The 20,181-nt window shown below is 38.3% G+C and overlaps 1 protein-coding gene across 6 annotated transcripts in view; it reads left to right on the top strand.

The window, feature by feature from the left end:
* The window catches only part of APP (amyloid beta precursor protein), a 251,072-nt gene that overhangs the window by 149,950 nt on the left and 80,941 nt on the right, over window positions 1-20,181 (top strand). For 2 of the 6 annotated variants that reach the window (XM_081064206.1, XM_081064205.1), the window contains exons 7-9: window positions 5,478-5,645; window positions 7,923-7,979; window positions 19,791-19,924. In XM_081064206.1, coding sequence (XP_080920332.1) covers window positions 5,478-5,645; window positions 7,923-7,979; window positions 19,791-19,924 — 359 coding nt within the window. The remainder of the gene's footprint in view (window positions 1-5,477; window positions 5,646-7,922; window positions 7,980-19,790; window positions 19,925-20,181) is intronic. The other 4 variants (XM_081064208.1, XM_081064207.1, XM_081064209.1 and 1 more) reach the window with 2 other exon arrangements.

The raw sequence follows: 20,181 nt of genomic DNA, 5'->3' as shown, positions 1-20,181 counted from the left end.
AATTAGCACCTGCCATTTCATACTGAGTCAGTGATTTCATTACTAACACAGCTGTTCCCATCATTTGTTTATGTATTTCAACTCATATTGGAGGTTGACATGAGATTTGTCATTAGACTTTAGTTGAAGCTTCCTTGCCTAATTTTACATGCCTCTATGTAGTAAAATATGATTAGTAGGTAATAAATATCTGATCGTTTGTTGCCGTGATCAGAGTAATTTTCTATTAGATGTTTTTCAGTGACTACTTGCTGCTATTTGCAAGCGTATTATAAATTCTCTTTTGCATAAAAAGTACATATATCTGTGGTTGTGAAAAATACATTGTTAAAAAATAATTAGATATCTAGTATATTGACTTTTTAAATTTTTCATCCATAGGAATAAAGCACAAATTTGTCTACTTAATTCCTTAACGGAATGTAAGATAACTTCTAATAACTTAGGCTCATGAAGTATCACCTTATTGTCATATTTAGAATTGTAGCAATAACTTAATCAGGCTGAAAGCTAACGTTATATAAATGGCATTGAAGTCATTTGTTTTCATTTTTAATGGAGTGAATGTTTAGGCACATATGTCATTTATTTGACATATTAAAGATAAGCATATTTAATAGATTTGAACACTCATTGTTTTCATTTTATTTTACTGTTAATATTAAACAACTGATTCACTGTGAGGTCAAACAATATTTGTCTTCTTTCATTTGCCCTTTCTACTCTACTTTAAAATTGCAAAATATGTAATTTTTAACTCAAGGAAAGTAGATCTATTGAGCTACTTAGCTTTTTAAGAAGGCATTATAATTATTGCACATTTGAAAGTGAGATTTTCTCCCCATCCTAGTTGCCACTTTCACAGCTGTCTTTACGCTGATTTTTTTTAAAAGGTGTAAAATTAGCATTCTAACTTTGATAGTCCACCAAAAAAAAAGTGCTCCAATTTCAAATTATTTAGAATTAATTTTTTTGTGATGAAGCATTATTTTTCAAACAGTGAATTACATAATCGCTTATATAATGTAGGGAGCTCTAGCTCTGCTGCTATCTTGTGTTTGTACAATTTTGATTTATAGAAAATGGAATTTAGTGTTGAAACCAGCACAAATCTCAGCAAGGATCTCCCTTACGAAGATGAAAGACATATGGAGCCTTTATTTCATCATATAAACTTTCAGACTGCTTTGTATACACTCAGATTTCAGTTTATTCAATGGTCTTTTGTCTTCAAGGGTGAATAGAGCTGTTATAAAAGAAGAGATAAGCCTTCCCTGACAGCAGAATTCAGCTAGATGAATAGGAAACCAATTTGTGATGTTAAACATTTAAGAATTAAATATGAATAAAGTTGATCGTTACATAGATGTCCATGTAAGTCTGTGCCTATGTTTCTGGCTAACTTTAAACATTCGAGAAATATTTCTGCTTCTATGATTCTAGGCAGATTTTCTCCCTCATTATTATATGTAACACTTACTTTGAATAGAAAGAAAGGTGAATTGGAATTCAAAAGACCAGTTTAACAAATGATATCAAAATGTGAGTTTTTCATATATTATTATTTTAGGTTTTGAGAAAAGAATGAAGATGAGAAAAGGAAAATACAGTTTTGATTTTCACATGAATTCTGTGTGAGGTTACAGTAATAAAAGGTCTAATTGTACATGTTCTACATTTTAATGGATAATGTTACAATTTTCCACTGAGTGGTTATAGTAATCAAAATAAAACGTTTTTCACTGAATTTTTTAGAGATTTCCATAGGTTAGGAAGGAAGAGATTTTTCTATTCAAAAAGATAATGTAAACATAAGCTTTTAAAGTCTCTTGAGGTTTCTTTTTTTCTGAATCTAGTCGCGCAGCTTATAAATTATATATTTCAGGACTCAATGCTTTGAAACACTTCTACTTGATTGGAATGTTGATTAGGTAGATTGCCTGGTCATTTTCCATTACTAGGGAGGAATTTAAAGGAAAATTTCTCAAACTGAGATTTATAGCCCTTTTATGGAATTACTCTGAAATGATAAGAGATTCAAGGAAAGAGACAAGGTTAGAAATCGAAGGCAAATTGAACTCCCAGCATTCCTCTTATATGTTTTTTAATGTGTGATTCCCCCCACCCCCCATTTTTTGGAGATGCTTATAGATTCATATACAGTGAAAGAATTAGTACAAAGATATCTTGGGTAGTCCTCACCCAGTTTTCCCCGTCTATAGTGTAATATCACAACTATGAAGCTGACATTGACCCCTTAACACTTGTTCAACTCATGTATGTGCTGCTTCTCCTTTCTTCAGAGAGTGCTCAGCCACCTCCTTAATACTTAGTAATACCTGTATAAAAGCATTAGCGAAAGACTTCTCCAGTGCTCAATCTCTCCCAGACAAAGCAGAGGCTCTCCTTTCAACTACATGGATATTTTTTTCTGAAATGATGAAAGATTAGAGAAAAGGTCAGTTTGACCTCAGTGAGGTCAAACACCGCATGCCCTTCCATAGAGTAAGAATATAGTTGTGAGTGAGAGATGAACAATGATCCATTCCACTCAGAGTCTCCTCTGAAATCTGCTTTGCTCCTCTAGTCAGAGAAGGAGAGTGATGGGCAGGGCCAGGTTGATGGTTGATTCGCAATGCTGGTAATTGGAGGGATTATAATGAGATACCCATTCTTGCCTGTCCAGGCTGGCTCTGGTATGGGGCAGCAGATCAGAACCAGCTGGATAGGGTGATTGTCTCTGACAGGTTCCAAAGTGACAGAGACACATTCTTACCCCTGTTCTTCTAGGCTCACGTATGTCTACTCCCCAATACGTTATGTATTTGACATTACGTTATCATATACTGTTATACCAGCTGTGACCATATCAGGTTAAATATCCTTTTGTATGTGAGTAACATGGGATTGATCGCTATGCCCTACCATGTCCACACACATCAAAGTCATGAAATTATTTGGGGCTATTCTAAGTCAGTCCAGCAGCCCCGATAATGTCAGGAGAGCCAACAAAACATTCTGCAAATAGACAATGCATCACTCTTTTCTTTGCCTTTTCAGATTGATGGATAAAGGCTCTTACTGGAGACTCCAACAAAAATCGTGTGTGTCTCATGTAGTTCTTTCTATTTGTTGATTTATAAATGGATTTTGAGTCCTGCATGCTTTTCTTGTTGATTGGGGCTCTATAAATTAGCTGTAACAAAAGGTTTCATAGCCATTTAGATTGAGGCAGAAGAAAAAAGAATATAATTTTAAAAAACAAATGTGCCATTATGTTCCACTCTTGGTATAAGAAAACAGCAATATATTGTAACTTCATTTAAGTTGTGGACTGGGAGGAGTAAGAAATTGTGACTGGGATATACAAGGGCAAAGATCTGTTATGGATTATATCCTTTGATCATCATTCTTTCATCCCATTACTTAACTTGCACCCACCTGGAATTCTACCACTTTTACTTAGTACATGGGAGATATCACACAGTCATGTTTTCTGCCCCTGCAGAGCTGTGATGTATACTGCGGGGCCTGTGGCAGACAAGTGTCAGACCACATGTATTTGGTGCCATAAGTGGTATGAATTGTGAGCACCAGTGGAAGCTCAGAAGGCATCGTTGCCTTGCAGTCTTGTTGGAATAGTAAGCCTGAGGAAGAGATGAATGAGAAGTGTTATCATGTCTTAGAGAAAAGAAATCGCACGTTACATGAACGTGTACAAATTGGTGAAGGAGATACAGAAAAGGAGGGAAAAGCCAACCTGTGGGTACTTACTACTACAGAAGACAAGGTCTAGGAATGGAGGTAGCTGGTAGTTGTGATTGTCATATACTCCACATCTGGGCTTGTTTTTAGCTCTGCAGCCCAGAAGCTGCCTTGTCAGTAACTCAGAGGTGATCAGACCCCCCAAAACTATCTTACTTTATATAAGTTAGAATGCTAGTTCTTACATTTGGAGGGATAAATTGAATTGCCTAGTAGATGTCAACTGGTTGGCAGATTTTCATCATACTGGAGGATTCTTTGCAGAAAGCAAACTAAACACAACACACATTGTAGCTTGGCAAGCAAGGACTTTCAAAGCAACGGTATTGAATGAGATGATTTTAATTATGGGTGACATTGAACTTCATGCTCCTGGAACCAAATGTTTCCATCTGAAAACCATCTAAAGAGAGCCAAAATGATCTTAGATATCTGTTAAACTGGGCATTTCTCCTGCAGAGAGTCTGACACTCACCTTCTGGGGCTCAGTGCTGACTGCCCCTCGAACTCTGTTGGCATCATCATGAGGGCAGCAGCTTCTGGGTTTGCCATCATCTCTTGACCTTGGTTGGAAACAGCAGTAAGTCATGTGTATAGGGAAGTAAAATAGTAGTTTTCTTTTACATCGACATTGTGGATCTTTGTCTTGGAGTGATTGGGGTCAGTCTGTTGGTTATTCCTAATTTGGAAGTTCTGGGTTTCACCTGGCTTTTATCTTTTGAATGAAGAGCACTTCCCCCTGGCGTGTTAGTAAAACTAACAATAAGCCAGACGTTTGTGTGTGCTATGGCATCAACAGACTCTGTAAGCCTAGGCAGGGCACAAATCAAGTTGGAGAATTGTTACTTCTAACAAAAATGGAATAGACATGCGAGGTAGATTTCTTTTTCTAATCACTGTAAAATGGAATCGGACAGGTTACTACACCTTGAGTCAGTCAAGGGTTGTGAAACTGATCGTGGGGAGGGTGGCAAAGAACGTTGACAGGTAAGGTGTGTTTTAATGTAAAACAATACATGGTATGAATTAACAAATTAGAGTTGGTTGACTATGTTTTATTGTTTGGGACATTATTGTCCAAGGGACAGATAAATATATAGATAAAATTTGTTATTAATTGGAGATAAGCAACTTTAAGTCACATTCACAGATATTACATATGCTTTCAAATATAGTCCGACAGTGGAGACGGACTGGCTGTCTCTGAAAACTGGATCACGTGCAAACTATGTGTAATTATTTTATACTTCAAATCAAGAAAATCATTTATTAAAGATAATGAGATATTTGTGAGAGGTTCAATTATTTGCATCCTAACCAGACACAATCCTTTGACCTTTAAAGTTAATTCGAAGTTATTTTAAAAGAAGAGTTTATTTTTTATGGTGAAGCAATGTTTTGATGTGCAGACCCCTTGAGGCATTTAATATTATTCTAAAAGCAAAAGATCTCTTCACCTCTAGCTGGAATCCTTTCATTACTGCTGAGAGCAACATTCATTAAACCAGATAGGAATTCCCTTCTTTGTTTCCGAGGTAATTCTGTTAGGTCATTAAATTCCTCCGTAAATGTTTGGCACAGACGCTGCCTAATTTATGGAGCGCCAGTTACCACTGGGAGGACTAATGGTGTTAGCAAAGTAAACGTGTACATGAACGGTGAGCCGGTACCTTTTCATGCTAAATGTGGTTCCCCACATCTCGTCTGATTAGAGGTGTGCTCTGAACAAGCCGAGACGGGGCCATGCCGAGCAATGATCTCCCGCTGGTACTTTGATGTGACAGAAGGGAAGTGCGCCCCTTTCTTTTACGGCGGATGTGGCGGCAACAGGAACAACTTTGACACAGAGGAGTACTGCATGGCCGTGTGTGGCAGCGTCAGTAAGTGGATCTTCCTCAAGCCCGGCCACCTTTCGTCTTTCTCGCCACTGACTGCTCCTTGTAACAGATTGGTTTTCCTGGCTCTTGGGGATGGGTCTGTTGCTACCACTAACCCCATTTCTGTCAACCTCTCTAATCGCCAGGCATCTCCTCCAGTATGTTCAGTCATGAGCACACATCTCCGTCTCTCTCTAATAAAGCATGGCCATGGATGTGTTCTTTGACTACCTGTGGTGCATACGTCTTGCATCTCTAGGGACTTGTGAGTGCTTCCTGTAAGCCCAGCTGGAGTCTCTGTTTTGTCTTCTCAGCTGTTTTCTGCAAACATATACGTATGTTTGTCTGTGTACATGTGTGTTTAGGTCTGTGCATGTACACTTCATGTGCAAATAAGGTTTACCACTGGAAGCCTGGCTGATGAAGCTTCACTTGCGTTGGTAAGCATGTTTGCTGTGATGAGTATCTTGAAGTTATTTCACAACCTGGGATTTGGATTGTGGTGGCCAGGCAATGTGACCTAACTGAGCACGTGCCCTTCAAATGCCAGAGGGCGGATATGTCCCTGTGGCCCTGAGCTTACACTTGGACATTTGCAATGCCAAGTTTTCATGTCTTCTCTTGGAAATAGAGAGAAGAAAACTCTTAACCTTAGAAACCTTCAATGACAGAAAGCAAGGGGAATATAATTTTCAAAGCCTTTTCTCTTGAATTTGAAGCTTTTCATAACTCTGGGAGATAAAGAAATGAAGTCACAATGACTTAAATGGGACTTGAACCTTTTTTCACAAAAATAGTTCTCAGTTTGTAGTAATACACCAGATATATGGGACTTTTATTCTTAACAGCCTTTCCCATTAAGTTCCCAATTTTGTTTCATTTAGTTTTTGTTCATGAGGAGGAAGTTTTAAGGATTCAAGAAATAATTCTTCAACGTGATCAATTAAAGATTAAATCCAATAATTTTGCTTTGTTTTGTTTTGTTGTGGGAGACTCCTGCCTCGTCTCCCTTTTTCTTGAGAGGGTGATAGTCACCTTGTCCTGCATGGGATTCCCAGAGATGATCTAAATGGTTTTCCTGTGAGATCACAGGATTAAGCTAAACAACAACAGGACCTGCACCGTGAAGACCATCTGTTTGTGAAGCCCCCTATCTCCCGTGGAAGCGGATGGAATAGTTCCTGTTGGTCTTTTCTGTAGGAGATGGCTCCACTTCTGTCAGGAGAAGTGAGAACAGGTGGAAGCGCTGGTAACCCCACGGGCATCTTTCCTGGTTCTGATTGGACTATTGCAGCTTCTAGCTCAAAAGACTCCTTTCTTCAGTTTCAAACAAAGAATTTAATTAGGTCAGGTACCATGGAACACAATGGGGGATTCTCCTGCCTAGAGCCTTTTGAACAAAGGGCTTTTGTTAAAGTGATTCTTATTGGTTTAGCTGCTGGCAAAGATTTTCCGGCTGATTTCCAACTTTTTTCTCACTTTCTCTGAGGTGGATTTATTTTTTGGAGTATAAATATATATGTATATAATATATAAGAAAGAGTTTTTAAGAATTATTAGCAGTGATGGATTTGCCTCAATTGAAGTTTTCCCTCCCCCAAAAAACCCAACAGCAGCCCCTGCACACACCCTCTTCCCTTGATCAGTTTGACTTGACTCAGTCAGGCTGGGAGCAAGCAGCAGGTACCACAGGTCAGATGGAGCCTCTGAAGGTGCCCTGGATGGCACATGTTTTGCTGAGATTTGTAAAAAGTAGGTGCTCCCAACAAAGATGTGATGGATAAGCCAATCAGTACTTTGTTTCAAGGCAGGTGGGTTATAGAATAATTTATCAAGAAAGCAAATGAGAGGCTGAAGGTCAGAAAGATAGACATGTAGTGTAAATAAAGCCTCAACACCTAGCTAGAACCAAGAGGCGGAGGCTGCCCTGTGAAGGAATGAAACAAACAGAGAAGCCATGAAGAATGGATAGAAAGGAATTGATGGTGCTTGGCACTAAAGAGGAAGGATGGAAGCAAGAAAGCCTTCAATCGGGTACTTGGGTGTACTATCAGAGGCAAAAATATCCAGCATTCTAAGATGTTATTGTGGAACTAACTATGTCTTAGGTTTATATGTTTACTTTGGTTTCCGGAGCCAAAACTAGGGTATCTGTTTAGTTTTTATTTTTAATTCAGTGATTTTGTTTTCTCCTTTGGTTAGTGGAATCCTGTGAGTTTCAGCCATGATTCCCATGTTTCCATTTTTGTTTTTAGTTATGTTCTTTTATTTTTTCCATAGTGTCCCAAAGTTTACTCAAGACTACCCAGGAGCCTCTTCCCCAAGATCCTGTTAAACGTATGTCGTCATGCACTTGAGCAGAGGGGAGGAGGGGAGGAGGACATTGCATGGCTGGATTATAACTCCAGCATCATCACCTTCTTTGCATGGTTCTGTTTCTTAAACACCTATGTTTTCATAAAATGTTTATTTCCATTGCCTTGCTCATAATTAATTATATCTGATTTTGCCAGGTAACTTCAGATGTCGGGCCAAGGGCATTGACTAAGCTGCTTTTATTTCTAGTTTCCTTTTTATTTAGCGTGATTCTATAAAATGTCATATATGCAGCATTACTATTGTGTTTTATTTGGCATCACTGTTTTATTTTCTAAAGCTAACAAGATGGCACAATTTAACAAGAGGCCATGTTAATAAGGGACTTGCTTCCCTGAAAAATATTCAATATGCATGCATTGTACTAACTACGGGTCTGATACATATGTACTAGCTTCAATTGTGTGTGTTGTAAGACAGCTGTTACACTTTAGGAAGTGAAAGAACTATCTCTTCCTCCTCTCCCTGAATGTAACCAGTGGGACAGAGGTGCCCAACTTGTGATTTTATCATTAAGATGTAGAGAATGAGTTTAAAGAAACGTTACATCAGCCTACCTTACAATGTCTCTGCTTTGTGATGATTTCACTTAGACTATCAGTCTAGCTTAGTTTAAAAATATGGTGTCAAACACACAGTTACTCATTTTAAAATTTGGGTTGTATCCAGAAATAAATTTATCCAGAGTTAAATTAAGGATGGTATATACTACTGATACTTGTGGTTGTTGCTGAAAGAAGCGAACCAATTTCAGTTGTAGCTTAAATGTAATTAACATGTATCTATATTATCCTAAAAAAAAATCTAGTCTCAAAATTGATGAAATCAATTATCTTTTTTTTTAAGATAAGTTATATTTAGAGAATAATGTAATTTAGAAAAGATTTTATCAAAGAACATAAAGTTTTTTAATGGCCTCCATAAATTCAAATGTATTCAAAGTGTGCATAACTTTTAAAGGATGTGTTTTTTACTACCACTCTAAAGATATTTCCTATGATTGTGAAAAAGCACTTTTTTTTTTTTTTTAAGAACATCGAAAGTTTGGCAAGGAGTAGACATAGAAGGATGAAGGAAAACTGTAAAAATTATACTGTAAGATTGATAATGCATTGATCTGCATGGCATGTTGCATTTTACCAGGCATTTTCATGGATCGTTTATTTTTTCTCAGGAACATTTTGTGAGTGTTTTCCTCATTTCCTTTGTGCACATGAAAAAATGAGATTTAAAGAGTTTAGTGACTTGTTCTCATCCATCAAACATGGCAAGTTTGAAACCTAAAGGATGCCGTGGCTGTGCCCCATACTCCAAATGGCCAAGTATTTGGTTCTGACATTGTTTTCTAGATTAGAAAAATTATATTTGAGGTTCAGAAGCACATTTTAAGAATAAAAGATAGTGGATAGTGGATGAAGAATATTAAAAACGTTCTTTTTTTGTAAATTCCATGAACGTAGCACACGTCAATAAATTAAATGTCTTTCCTACATGCTAATTTCATTTTAACGTGTGACATAATTGTGTTTTCCCATTTTAATTAGTTAATGGTAGTGAGCATTACCATTTGAATAAATTTATTTTCAAAATCCTTGCGTCCTCAACTCTTACAAACAGATGTTGAAAATCTTTTGTAATCATCTGTTTCCCAGTGATTTTCTCCACCTACTTGTAGTGGGTTTGGGATCCTGCCACCTTTCTCTTCTAGGAGGATGAAGTGTGATATGAGCAGTGATATTTTCTTATCTACTTACAGAGACTGTTCAGTCACAGCAAGTGAAGGGTTTTGCAGTGCTAGTAGGAACAGACTACAGAAAGCATGTAATTTCTAGGTATTTATAGCTTGTGTAGCTCTGCTATCTTATTTATAGCAAAGCTGCACATTTGAATTGAAAAAGTCATGGTCATCTGGATGTCAAATGCAGGTTGTATACTGGAGTTGGAGAAAATGAGCTAGAACTAGGAAGTTGAGAAAGCCCACTTGATTTGGCAGCTTGGGCTTGCACTTGGCTCCTTTACCAGCCTTGGGCTAACTGGAGGGTATCTCTTTTCACAAAGGTGGTTGGTTTTGCAGGTTTCTCAGTCTGAATTGGCTTCTAGTCAAATAATAAATGGGAGCTGAGATAGAAAAAGCTCGTCAGTTAAAATGATACAAGGTAGTACATATGCAGAAAATGTGTGATGGTCTACATTATAAATATAGTAAGTGTCTTGTCAAGATTATAATTAGACATTTCTAGATTTTAAGTGTTTGTCATAAAATCAAATTTTGAGCAACAAACAGATGTTTGTTTTAAGGGATACTGATTTTTTTTTGGTTTTGTTGTTATAGATAAATAAGAATCTAAGCTAGAGATAGAAGGGATAGAGATGTAAGGCTTTCATTTTACTCATAAACTTACGGATTTGAATCCTTTTAAACATCCTTTTCCCATTTGGGATAAAGTATCTTGTGAGATCTGAGTTGTTTGTGATATTACTTTTGTGTCCGCCTATTTGGGTTTCGGACAATGATAAAGTTTTACATTCAGCCTGCTCAGTCCAGTGTTTGTGAACAGTAACATTACTTACATATTTATTGATTAGTTTACATTTCAAGCAGAAAGTATGATCATTTTCTCCCCTAGTATTCCCCCATCAGATTGCATCTCAAAAGGCAAACAAACTGACTCTTCAATGTCATTTAATCTCACAGAGAGCACCACGCCAGTTTTTCGTCAGTTGACTGCACCAAGGGGTTGGACCAAAGAGAATGACAAATGACCCATTCTGGTTGCTTTTCCTGCAATGAGTTTTGGTGCAAACAGTATCTAAACCAAGGTCTCTTAGCCTCAACGCTAGTGACACTTTGGGCCAGATAACTCACTGCTGTGGATGCTGTCCTGTATGTGGAGGATATTTAACAGCATCCCTGGCCTCTGCCCACTAGATGCTGGTAACACCACCCCAACTGTGATTACTAAAAATATCTCTAGAATTTGCCCAATGTGCCCTGCGGCGGCCATGATCACCCCCAGTTGAGAACCTCTAATCTAGACGAGTAGCGTGTCCACATCTGATTCAGACATATGACTAGGCTCGTGTAAAAGGTCTGCTTTCCATCAACATGAAGGCATGTTGAAGTGTTAGAATGTCAGAAGCCTCCAATTCTCAACAGATGTTTACAAAATTGAATGTGTTAGACCATTCTCCTCGCTCTCGATATTTGCAAGTTGAGGTAGAAGTTGCTGTTCTGACTGTAGTATTCGTTAAAAGTCTCCGTATTTTCGCTCTAATGTAAACTCTCCTGGTGAAACAGAGAATAAACCAGCAAACCAAACCCTTCGTTGGAGGTACACGGTCACCATATACGCCCCGACCTCCTCTCTCTGTGTCATCCTTGTTTCCCAGAGTACCGGCATATTCTAGGGAACCATCTGTAGAGAGGCCACCTAGCCTTGCTACACAGGTTACTCGGCATCTAGGATATACCTTGGGATGACGTTTATGGCTAGAGGATCTCTGCATAAGTGTCGGTCTGGTCTCGTGCCAGATTGGGGAAGGGGTAAAGAGTGATTTCTAAATGGCCCATGTTTAATAGAATAGACTAGTCCACTTCCAGAGAACAGAAGAAGAGCTGGAACATATTAAATCAGCCCAAACCACCCCCCGCCCCGAGTTCTAAGACTGTTGTCTCAGAAGTACACAATTTGCAAACTGTAGATAACTCACCATGCGGTCTTTGAATGGAATGTACCACCATAGCCCCAGAGCTGTCATATCCTGTCAGAACATCAAGGCCATTTAGTCTTTGGCCAGACTTGGACCGTTTTTAATCCGTATATTGTTCTTAAGCTGTATTTGTTCTTCCAATGGTGAAAAAGCAACTATTACTTCCCATTACCACATTCCCTAATACTAACAGAACTATGATGTTTTTATAAAACTGCCATGCAGTATTAAGGACAACTGAATTACATCAAAGGTGTGGTGGTGCGTTAAATTATGTCACATCAGTGCCAATAAAAATGTTAGGTTGACAAGTATCAGAAGCTACGTCTTTGGTGTCCAGAAATGATCAGGATAAAAAGAATGCCTTTTTCTTTCAAGCTATCATAGGGAGAAGCCCTAACATTGTAGAGAATTGATTTGCTCAGCCAACCATCATTTAAAATTTTAAAAGCTCATTTACTCAGAGCAGTAAAAAATGCTCATTGTGTATATACCCTATTTCTCCGAAAATAAGACCTAGCCCGACCATCAGCTCTAATGCGTCTTTTGGAGCAAAAATTAATAGGAGACAATAGTAAAACAAGATAGGGTCTTATATTAATTTTTGCTCCAAAAGACACATTATAGCTTATGGTCCGGCTAGGTCTTATTTTCGGGGAAACACGGTATGAATGTGCCCTAGTATTTAGCTATTTCCAAACACTAGTAAAGAATTCAATAAAGGCTCAGCAAAAATTTTCTGTAAAAGACCAAATAGCATTTTTGCTTTTTGTGGGCCACAGGATGGTCTCTGTTATAAGTACGGTACCTAACTCAGCAGTTCTAGCGTGAAAGCAGCCACAGATAATAGGTAAATAAATAGATACAGCTGTGTCCCATAAAACATTATTTACAAAAAGAGACCAGTTGGCCAAGCCCTGGTTTAACCCCAGGATGTGCTGGCAGCGAGCTGGGTATTTTGAGGGATTCCAGTAAAGTAAACGAAATACCCTGCTTTCAATAACTTAACAGTTTTATTGATGTGATGGGACCAAGTACATGATGTAATTAAATGACAATATAAAGCAAAATACACATGTGTCGGGAAAGCTTGCTATGGAAGGCTGCAATAAAATGAAATTGGTTTTATCCTTAAGACCTCCATAGAGGTCAACAGTTCTAGTTGGCTTTTATTGCCACCATTTCTATGAAAATGGACAATATTGAAGATTTTGACTTTTGAACTCATCTGTTGAGTGTTGAACAAATGTGACAGGGCATCCCTTTATGAACCACCATCAGTGATGTTGAAAATCGCTTCCAACAGATTGACAGAAAAACTTAAGCGGAAGTTAAGAAATTGTCAATGCCAGTTCTTATCACTGTTGCTTCACATATTTTAGATTCAGACTTGAGGATGCTTTTAAATTTTGGTGCATGATGTTGAGTAGTATATAGCTATTAATAAAAATAGCACCAGCATTCATTTTCATTCTCATTTCACATATTTGACAAAATTGTCACGTCGGTACGTGCCTATAAGGCATAAAAAAGAAATGTAGCTTGACTCGAGTAAACACAGCATAGATTACATTTTTATTACTTTATGCCCACACGATGCGTTGATAGCCTGCCAACTATGATTGCACTGACTATAAAGTAAGTGTCATGCAAGGGCATGTCAGGGGAAAGTGCCTTTGTTCGTTTTTTCAGAGAGGCTAGTACCACATTTAAGGATCACACACTTTATTTTCACTTTATAAATGGTTTCTCTAACTCAGACCTGGTAGGGGTGATAAGTAGTTGAGTTTAGCGTGTGTTAGGGATTTTACCTATTTTGGAATTAGAGAAATGGAGCCCCGTTTTCAGTTTTTTAAGTTCAGGTGGCAGGCTGCAAAGCTCTGCCATGTTTTGAGATTAAGTTTTCACATAAAATCTTTCTTTACAGGTTTATATTTCACCTATATATAAATTATCCTCATTGCTACCTCTCATATAAATCATAGCCATTTCAAATGACAGCATTGCTAACTCTGTATAAAATAGCATTTGCAGTGATAAGGCAATGACTTATATAGGTGTTAATTTACTTTCATCTTCTGTTGTCAGTGCTATAGAGATAAACTGCCTTTCTGCTGACAAAAGTAGACTAATCAAATTTTCTTGGTAGAATCTAATGTTAGTATATTGACTAAATGCCATTTATGGGCCTCTGTTTAGAGAAACATTCACTTCGTGGCCTGGTATAGATGGTCACAGTTGTTACTGTTTGAAAGTGGACTTATTCCTATTTTTGCATCCTGAGCCCATTATGACTAAGATTATGTGTTACCCTAGAGATTGAGGAAACAAATACCAAAATGATTGGGGCAGTTTTTCATGTCTCATTTTGACTCCGCGTGCTTGCTGTCTTTAGTATGCATATGAAATGGAGTGCTGTGTGGTGATGATAAAATATTAGGTTGGTGCAAAAGTAATTTCGGGTTAAATAGTTAAAAATAATTGCAAAAACCACCATTATTTTTGCACCAACCTCATAACTAAAAGGAGTCCTTGGAGCATGAGCTGCTAAATTGGATGGTGTGTCTGATGCAGAGGTCCTCCAAATGGACAAAGGAGAGTGATTTCTACCACATTCTGAAGGTAATATACCCGTTTTCACCTCCTTTTGAAGTCATTTCCCCTATAATCATCAAGTTTTCTCAGGGGAAGCAGAGGAATGGAAATGTTTCATTGGCACCGTTTCCCCGATGATGGTGGTATGTTTTGTGACAGGAACACTGGGTATAGCACCAGGATTCATTCATAAACTGGGAACAAATCTGCTCCTCCCCACTGCCCCTCCCCGAAAAAAAGAAATAGATTACAATGTGAAGTGGAAATGTTGTGACAAGCCTTGGTGCATCATTTTTAAAACTGAAATGAACCTTCACAGACATGTGAAAACAGTCTCTCCCTCAGTGTTTGGTTACCTGTAGTTTAGGTAATAGCGTTTTGTGGTAAGAGGGAAAAGTGAATCTGATCCTGTCTGTTGGGGGTGGGGTGGGGACCGTCCATGAGAGCCTCTCACCACTTCCCTGCTACTTTTCCAAACCACCCTCCTTTTTACCTTTTATTCTTTGAAGATCTCTTTCCTTCTGATTTGTCCCTCAGCAGGCAGAGAGATCACACCCCATTTTTCCCCTCCTCTGAAGAACCTACAGTTGGCTCCGCACAGTTCTGACCGTGGCCCCAAGGCCCTACATGATCTGCACCCATTTCTTCTTCCTGTCTTACTACTCTCTCCTTTGCTTCAGCTCTGGCCCCATTGACCTGGCTCGTCCTGGAAATTTCCAGACACACTCACCTCTTTTAGGGACTTTATACTAGTTTCTTCATGTGCCTGCCATGTTCTTCCAGCAAATAATTAGAAAGTGTGGCATCAGCTCCTCTATGAACATCACCATCTCAGTCAGATCCGGCTTGGGCACTTACCTCCTGCTGCGGTGTCTCCCCCATCCCACCCCCTTTCCCCCCAGCAGTCCTGATTCTTCTCAACCCTGCTCTATTTTTCCTTTTTCTGCATAATACAAATCACATTTTAACAGTGATTTTTTTTTTTTTTTTAAGGTTGCTGTTTCTCTCCCTAGAACATAGTTCCACGAGGGCGAGGGTCTTGGTTTTTCTCATGGGTTTCTCCCATTGGCCTCACACAGAGTAGAAGCTGTCGTATCTGTTGAACGCAGGGTTACGGGAACGAACAAGGACTTTCAGGACAGCATAGGCTACATCCCAATGACTGTCTCAGGTCACCGCTGACCTCCCAGGGTTGCAAAAGGAAAACGGGATGAGGATTATATCGAAAGCATTTGGAAGCAGGATGTTCCCCTTGAGGCAGTAACATGCTGTCATGGGAACTGCGTTCTTGTTGTATTTTTTTTCGTTTGGTCTTGATGTGGAGACGTCCATGCTCAGTACTGAAAGGTAAATACCCTACCACATTCTACGAGGCTGTTGAGAGACTAAGAAAATCGGTGTGAGGGTCATTTGAAAGTCAAAAACCCGTGTATATGATGATGGGAGTGCTGCTTATGATTTAGCAGCTAGAGGTCAAAACCTAGAGCTAAAGGTGTTTAACCCTGAGTTTTAAGTCTAGTTTTCTATGGAAAGAGGACTGTCCCTAGCAAGCTCGCTTGGAGAAAGTATGAATGAGCATATTTGAGCAGGGGCCTAGGGCTCAGAAACTACTCAGAGTAAGATCTGGGGATCTTTCTCTGGACCCTGTTTCATAATCCTGCTTCTGCTGAACACTGGTTGGAGGTCATTCACTAGATAGCATGCAGGGCGGGGACAGCTGCTTGATAGAAAATGGACCGACAGATGTCATAGCAAAGCATATTTTGGGCCAATTCGTATTGTTCATTAACCAAACAAACCCTTTCCAGTGTCCCGGACGTGTCGACGGATTAGCCCTTTGCTACTCTAAAGATTAACTTTCTAGCCTTTCCATGGTTTACCTAATCCTAAATTCAGGTTTATCTGTGTGTGTCTGGGAATGCGAGTGAGTATGTTAAATGATGGTATTTCCCCTCTGTGCAATATATGTAATAGGGTAATTTTCCCTTCCCCCCACGTATTAAATGGGAACACATTTGAAGTGCCTTGCACTGTAGACCTAGCTAATGAATGGAAGCTTTATTATTTGGCCAACTTGGAAATCTGAGTCCATATCACAGTACCTAAGGGAACTCAGAGGTGTCTGAACAATATAAACTACTTTTGGTAGTTTAAAAACACACACACACACACACACACACACACACAAATAAACCCTCCTAAAACCAGTTTATTTCCACTCTCTAAGTGGTTAAAGAGACCAGTGTTTTAAGTAGACATGATATACAGCTTTCTATTCGGATGTGCCCTGGAAAATACTCTGCTATTCCTTGAGCCTCTCCTTTCCCAAAAGGAAGCACCTTGGAAGGGTAGAGCTAGAGAGCACAGGTTTTCCTGCCCCTGCTGCCGTCCTTGTTATGATGTCTCTGGCCAGCCATGGACTTTATCACAAAATGGCAGTCAGTCCTGTATGACAGTGTCTTTTAGGATGTAGGAATATTAGAGAAATGGAAGATGAGCTGTCTGTCCAAACTCTTTCAAATGTTCTCCCTTTCCTCCTCACCAGCTGCAGGGTATTGATAATGAAATCCTAAGTTCATTTTAAAATATCAAGATGTATCATCATTCTTTTTTTTGACTAGACAGAGATTCGGTTTGCTGGTTGGTATGAATACAGGAAAACTTCAGTCACACTAATTGAGATGGATTGTTAGTATGAGTGGCTAAAAAGTTTGAATTAAAGATTAAAAGAGACCTCCCCTTGAAGTCCTCAGCTAGAGTAAGTAACAGAGATCGGTAACAAGGATTTACTTGAAGAGAAATATTTCTTCATTAAATGGAATAAATATGTAACACGGTGTGTGTTTCTTTCCATGTGCCTACAAAAGTTTTAATACTTGAAATCTTCTTATCCTGTTAAATGTACCTCCCATGCTCATTTCTTTATTCTTTTATTCTTAGTATTGCAAAGCTGTTTCAATTTAGGCTAATGAGACTACAGGCTAATGAGACTACTATTTTCGTGTTTACTTCCTTTCCATAACATAGTAGATAATATTTGCAAACTGTAAGAATTAGAGAAACTTTCTACTTATATAATAACTTTTATAATTCCATTTTTCCAAAGAGGGTGCCATGCTGTAGTGAAGACACTTAACAGCTGATGGCTATTCTAATCAGAGACTAGAACCCCAAACATTTTTATACATTTTCATTTGTTCAGAATGTAAAATGTGGTTTGCCTATTTGTCATTCTGCCAGGTTGTACTATGCCAAGAGAACTTTAACTTGTTCTCATTTGAGCTGTACCGGTAATGATGAGAAAATGATTAAAACCGTGGGAAACAAATTTAAAATGCTAAATATCATTTCCATTTCAAGTTGGGGGAATGATTAAGTTAAAAATACTTGCAGAGTGAGTTTATGCAGGAAAACATTTACCTTTGATTTTTTTTTTTTTTACACAAAGGATTTTAAATTGAAATGTATACTTAGATCTTAAAAAATAAGGACTTCTTTTCAAAAGTCTCAGCCTTTTATGTGTGTGAGACTGAAGATTTTTTAGAAAAAAAAAATTTTTTTCTGTAGATAGCGCTTCATGATCCTGTGTGTAATTCACTTTCAGGGGCTTTGAATTAAAAGTAGCTCATTTTCTATGGTTTGAATTAAACGTAGCTCATTTTCTGGAGCTTATGGCATAAACTCTAAGTAATGACCAAAGGAGGAAGGGGAGACACTAACCCAGAAGTGCCCGGTGTGCTACGCTCTCTGCAGGGTGACTAACACGTGGTATGACATCTAATTTTCCCAACACTCCTAGATGTTGGTATGATAGATGAAGAAACTGGCGCATGGAGTACTCAAGTGACTTGCCCTGGGTAACAACTAGTCTAATAAAGACTAAAATCAAGATGTGATTGAAACTGAGGTGTGCCTGATAGCTAAAGCTCATGTTCTTTCATTCCTTCTCCCTTTTGCTGCTGAAGAACTCTCTCCTACACCTACTACACAGAAGCTGGGGACAGATGTTTTTCAGCATGTCTGCCTGTGCCAATCCCAGACCAACAGACTCAAAATACCCTCGTGGCAGGGGGAGGGGTGGACACAGTATCTTGAAAAAAATGCCAGAAATAGCCCTACCTTGCCCTTGAAAGCAACATCTGGATAGACACCTAAATTGCTTTTTTCCCCCTTTTTTTAAAAAAATAGTTATTAAACAGTGATTGAAGTAGAAGGGGAATAATCAGAACAAATATTTATCTTTCAAAGTAAAGATAGTCTTTAATTATATAACAGAAAAGCCTCTGGTTTGAGTTCAAATCTTGGGACCACTGGATTGTTAGCATTTCAAAAGCTGTTTTCTTGACGACATTTATCTTAGAATTTAGTTTCAAAATGACCTAGCCATAAATTCTTTTCATTTAAGTCCTCTTTGGGATATTATATCTCAAATATAATTTGAGAAGATTAATGAAGAATAGTTAAATTTGAATTGTCTTTTGAATGAAACACTCAAACTGATTTGACCTGAAAACGTAGTGCAAACACCTAATTTTTTTTGTTTGTTTTTTGGTTGACATGGTTTCTTTAAAGCAAAATCTTTATTTTTTTAAAATAAGCTCAAATGCTATGAATTCTCATTACTCATTACTAATCTTTTGGAAAACTGGTAGTATAAGCATTGTAATTACGTCAGCTCTTGAGTTAAGACATTTTTGTTTTATTATACACCCTTCAACTTTATGGGTATTTCTGTTTCCACATGATATGACAGTATATGTTACTTCAGTATGTAAATTCAGTAATGTAGCTCAGCGGTATCAGTGGAAAGCAAAATAGAAATCATTTTCTTTTTGACAAGTAGCCTTAACGAATCAGTTGACTATTGCCAAATTGGTGAAGGTAGAAAGATCATTTTGTGATTTCAAAAATGCATTTATTGACGTTTCTGAGTGTTCTGGTAGTGTTTCACGTGTTTTCTCACAAAATATGGCTTTTTAATCAAGCTATCAAAAATACATAATGTAGGATTTACCTTTCCTCTGAAGTGCAGTTATTCTGCAGTAGGCTAATTTTGACATTTCTTTGGTTTTTGTAGGAATATTAAGGTGTGATATTGATGATACTTATTTTTAAGATTACAAAGACTAATCCAGCAAAGCATAGGGATTTGGGACAATGTGTCTATTAAACAGCAACTGTTCTTGCTCTGTGGCTCCTTGTTTTGCAAAGAATTTTAAATATAATATTATAATCACAAAATGGACTGTTTTCAAGATTTTCCTTCACCCTGTACTTGAAAGGGGTAAAACACATCCTTAACCTTGCTGCGAATTGTCTCGTGGTATTTTCTTAAACAGCATTAACATCTTGTATGTGCTTCTTTACTAAATTCTTGGTTCTGGAATAAACGGAAAATGGGGCTTTCTTTGAAATGATTGGATATTCTGTTTCTCTTCTCACATCTCCTTCCCTTTTACTTTATAGTTCCGACAACAGCAGCCAGCACACCCGACGCCGTTGACAAGTATCTCGAGACACCTGGAGACGAGAATGAACACGCCCATTTCCAGAAAGCCAAAGAGAGGCTGGAGGCCAAGCATCGGGAGCGAATGTCCCAGGTAAATGTGACTCTTCCGTACTTCAGCCCTGCAATAAAGGGGAAATCTGGATTTGCCTCTGCCACGGAGTCTCTGCAGGGTCCCGAAGGTAGATGAATGTCCAGGGGTGGGTGGGAGCCTTTAATTTTATCGGATCCTTCAAGATATAACATCTTCATTTTAAGTGTTTGTCATAGGGTACTGATTTGGGGTCTTGTATCCTCAAGCATGCCACCTAAGAAAGATCCAGGTATAGCTAGTATAATGGGATTTTGTAA

This window comes from Rhinolophus hipposideros (assembly GCF_964194185.1).
Source record: "Rhinolophus hipposideros genome assembly, chromosome: 2".
Taxonomy (NCBI): Eukaryota; Metazoa; Chordata; class Mammalia; order Chiroptera; family Rhinolophidae; genus Rhinolophus; species Rhinolophus hipposideros.
The sequence above is the reverse complement of the archived record's forward strand: the minus strand, read 5'-3'. Positions and strand labels throughout refer to the sequence as shown.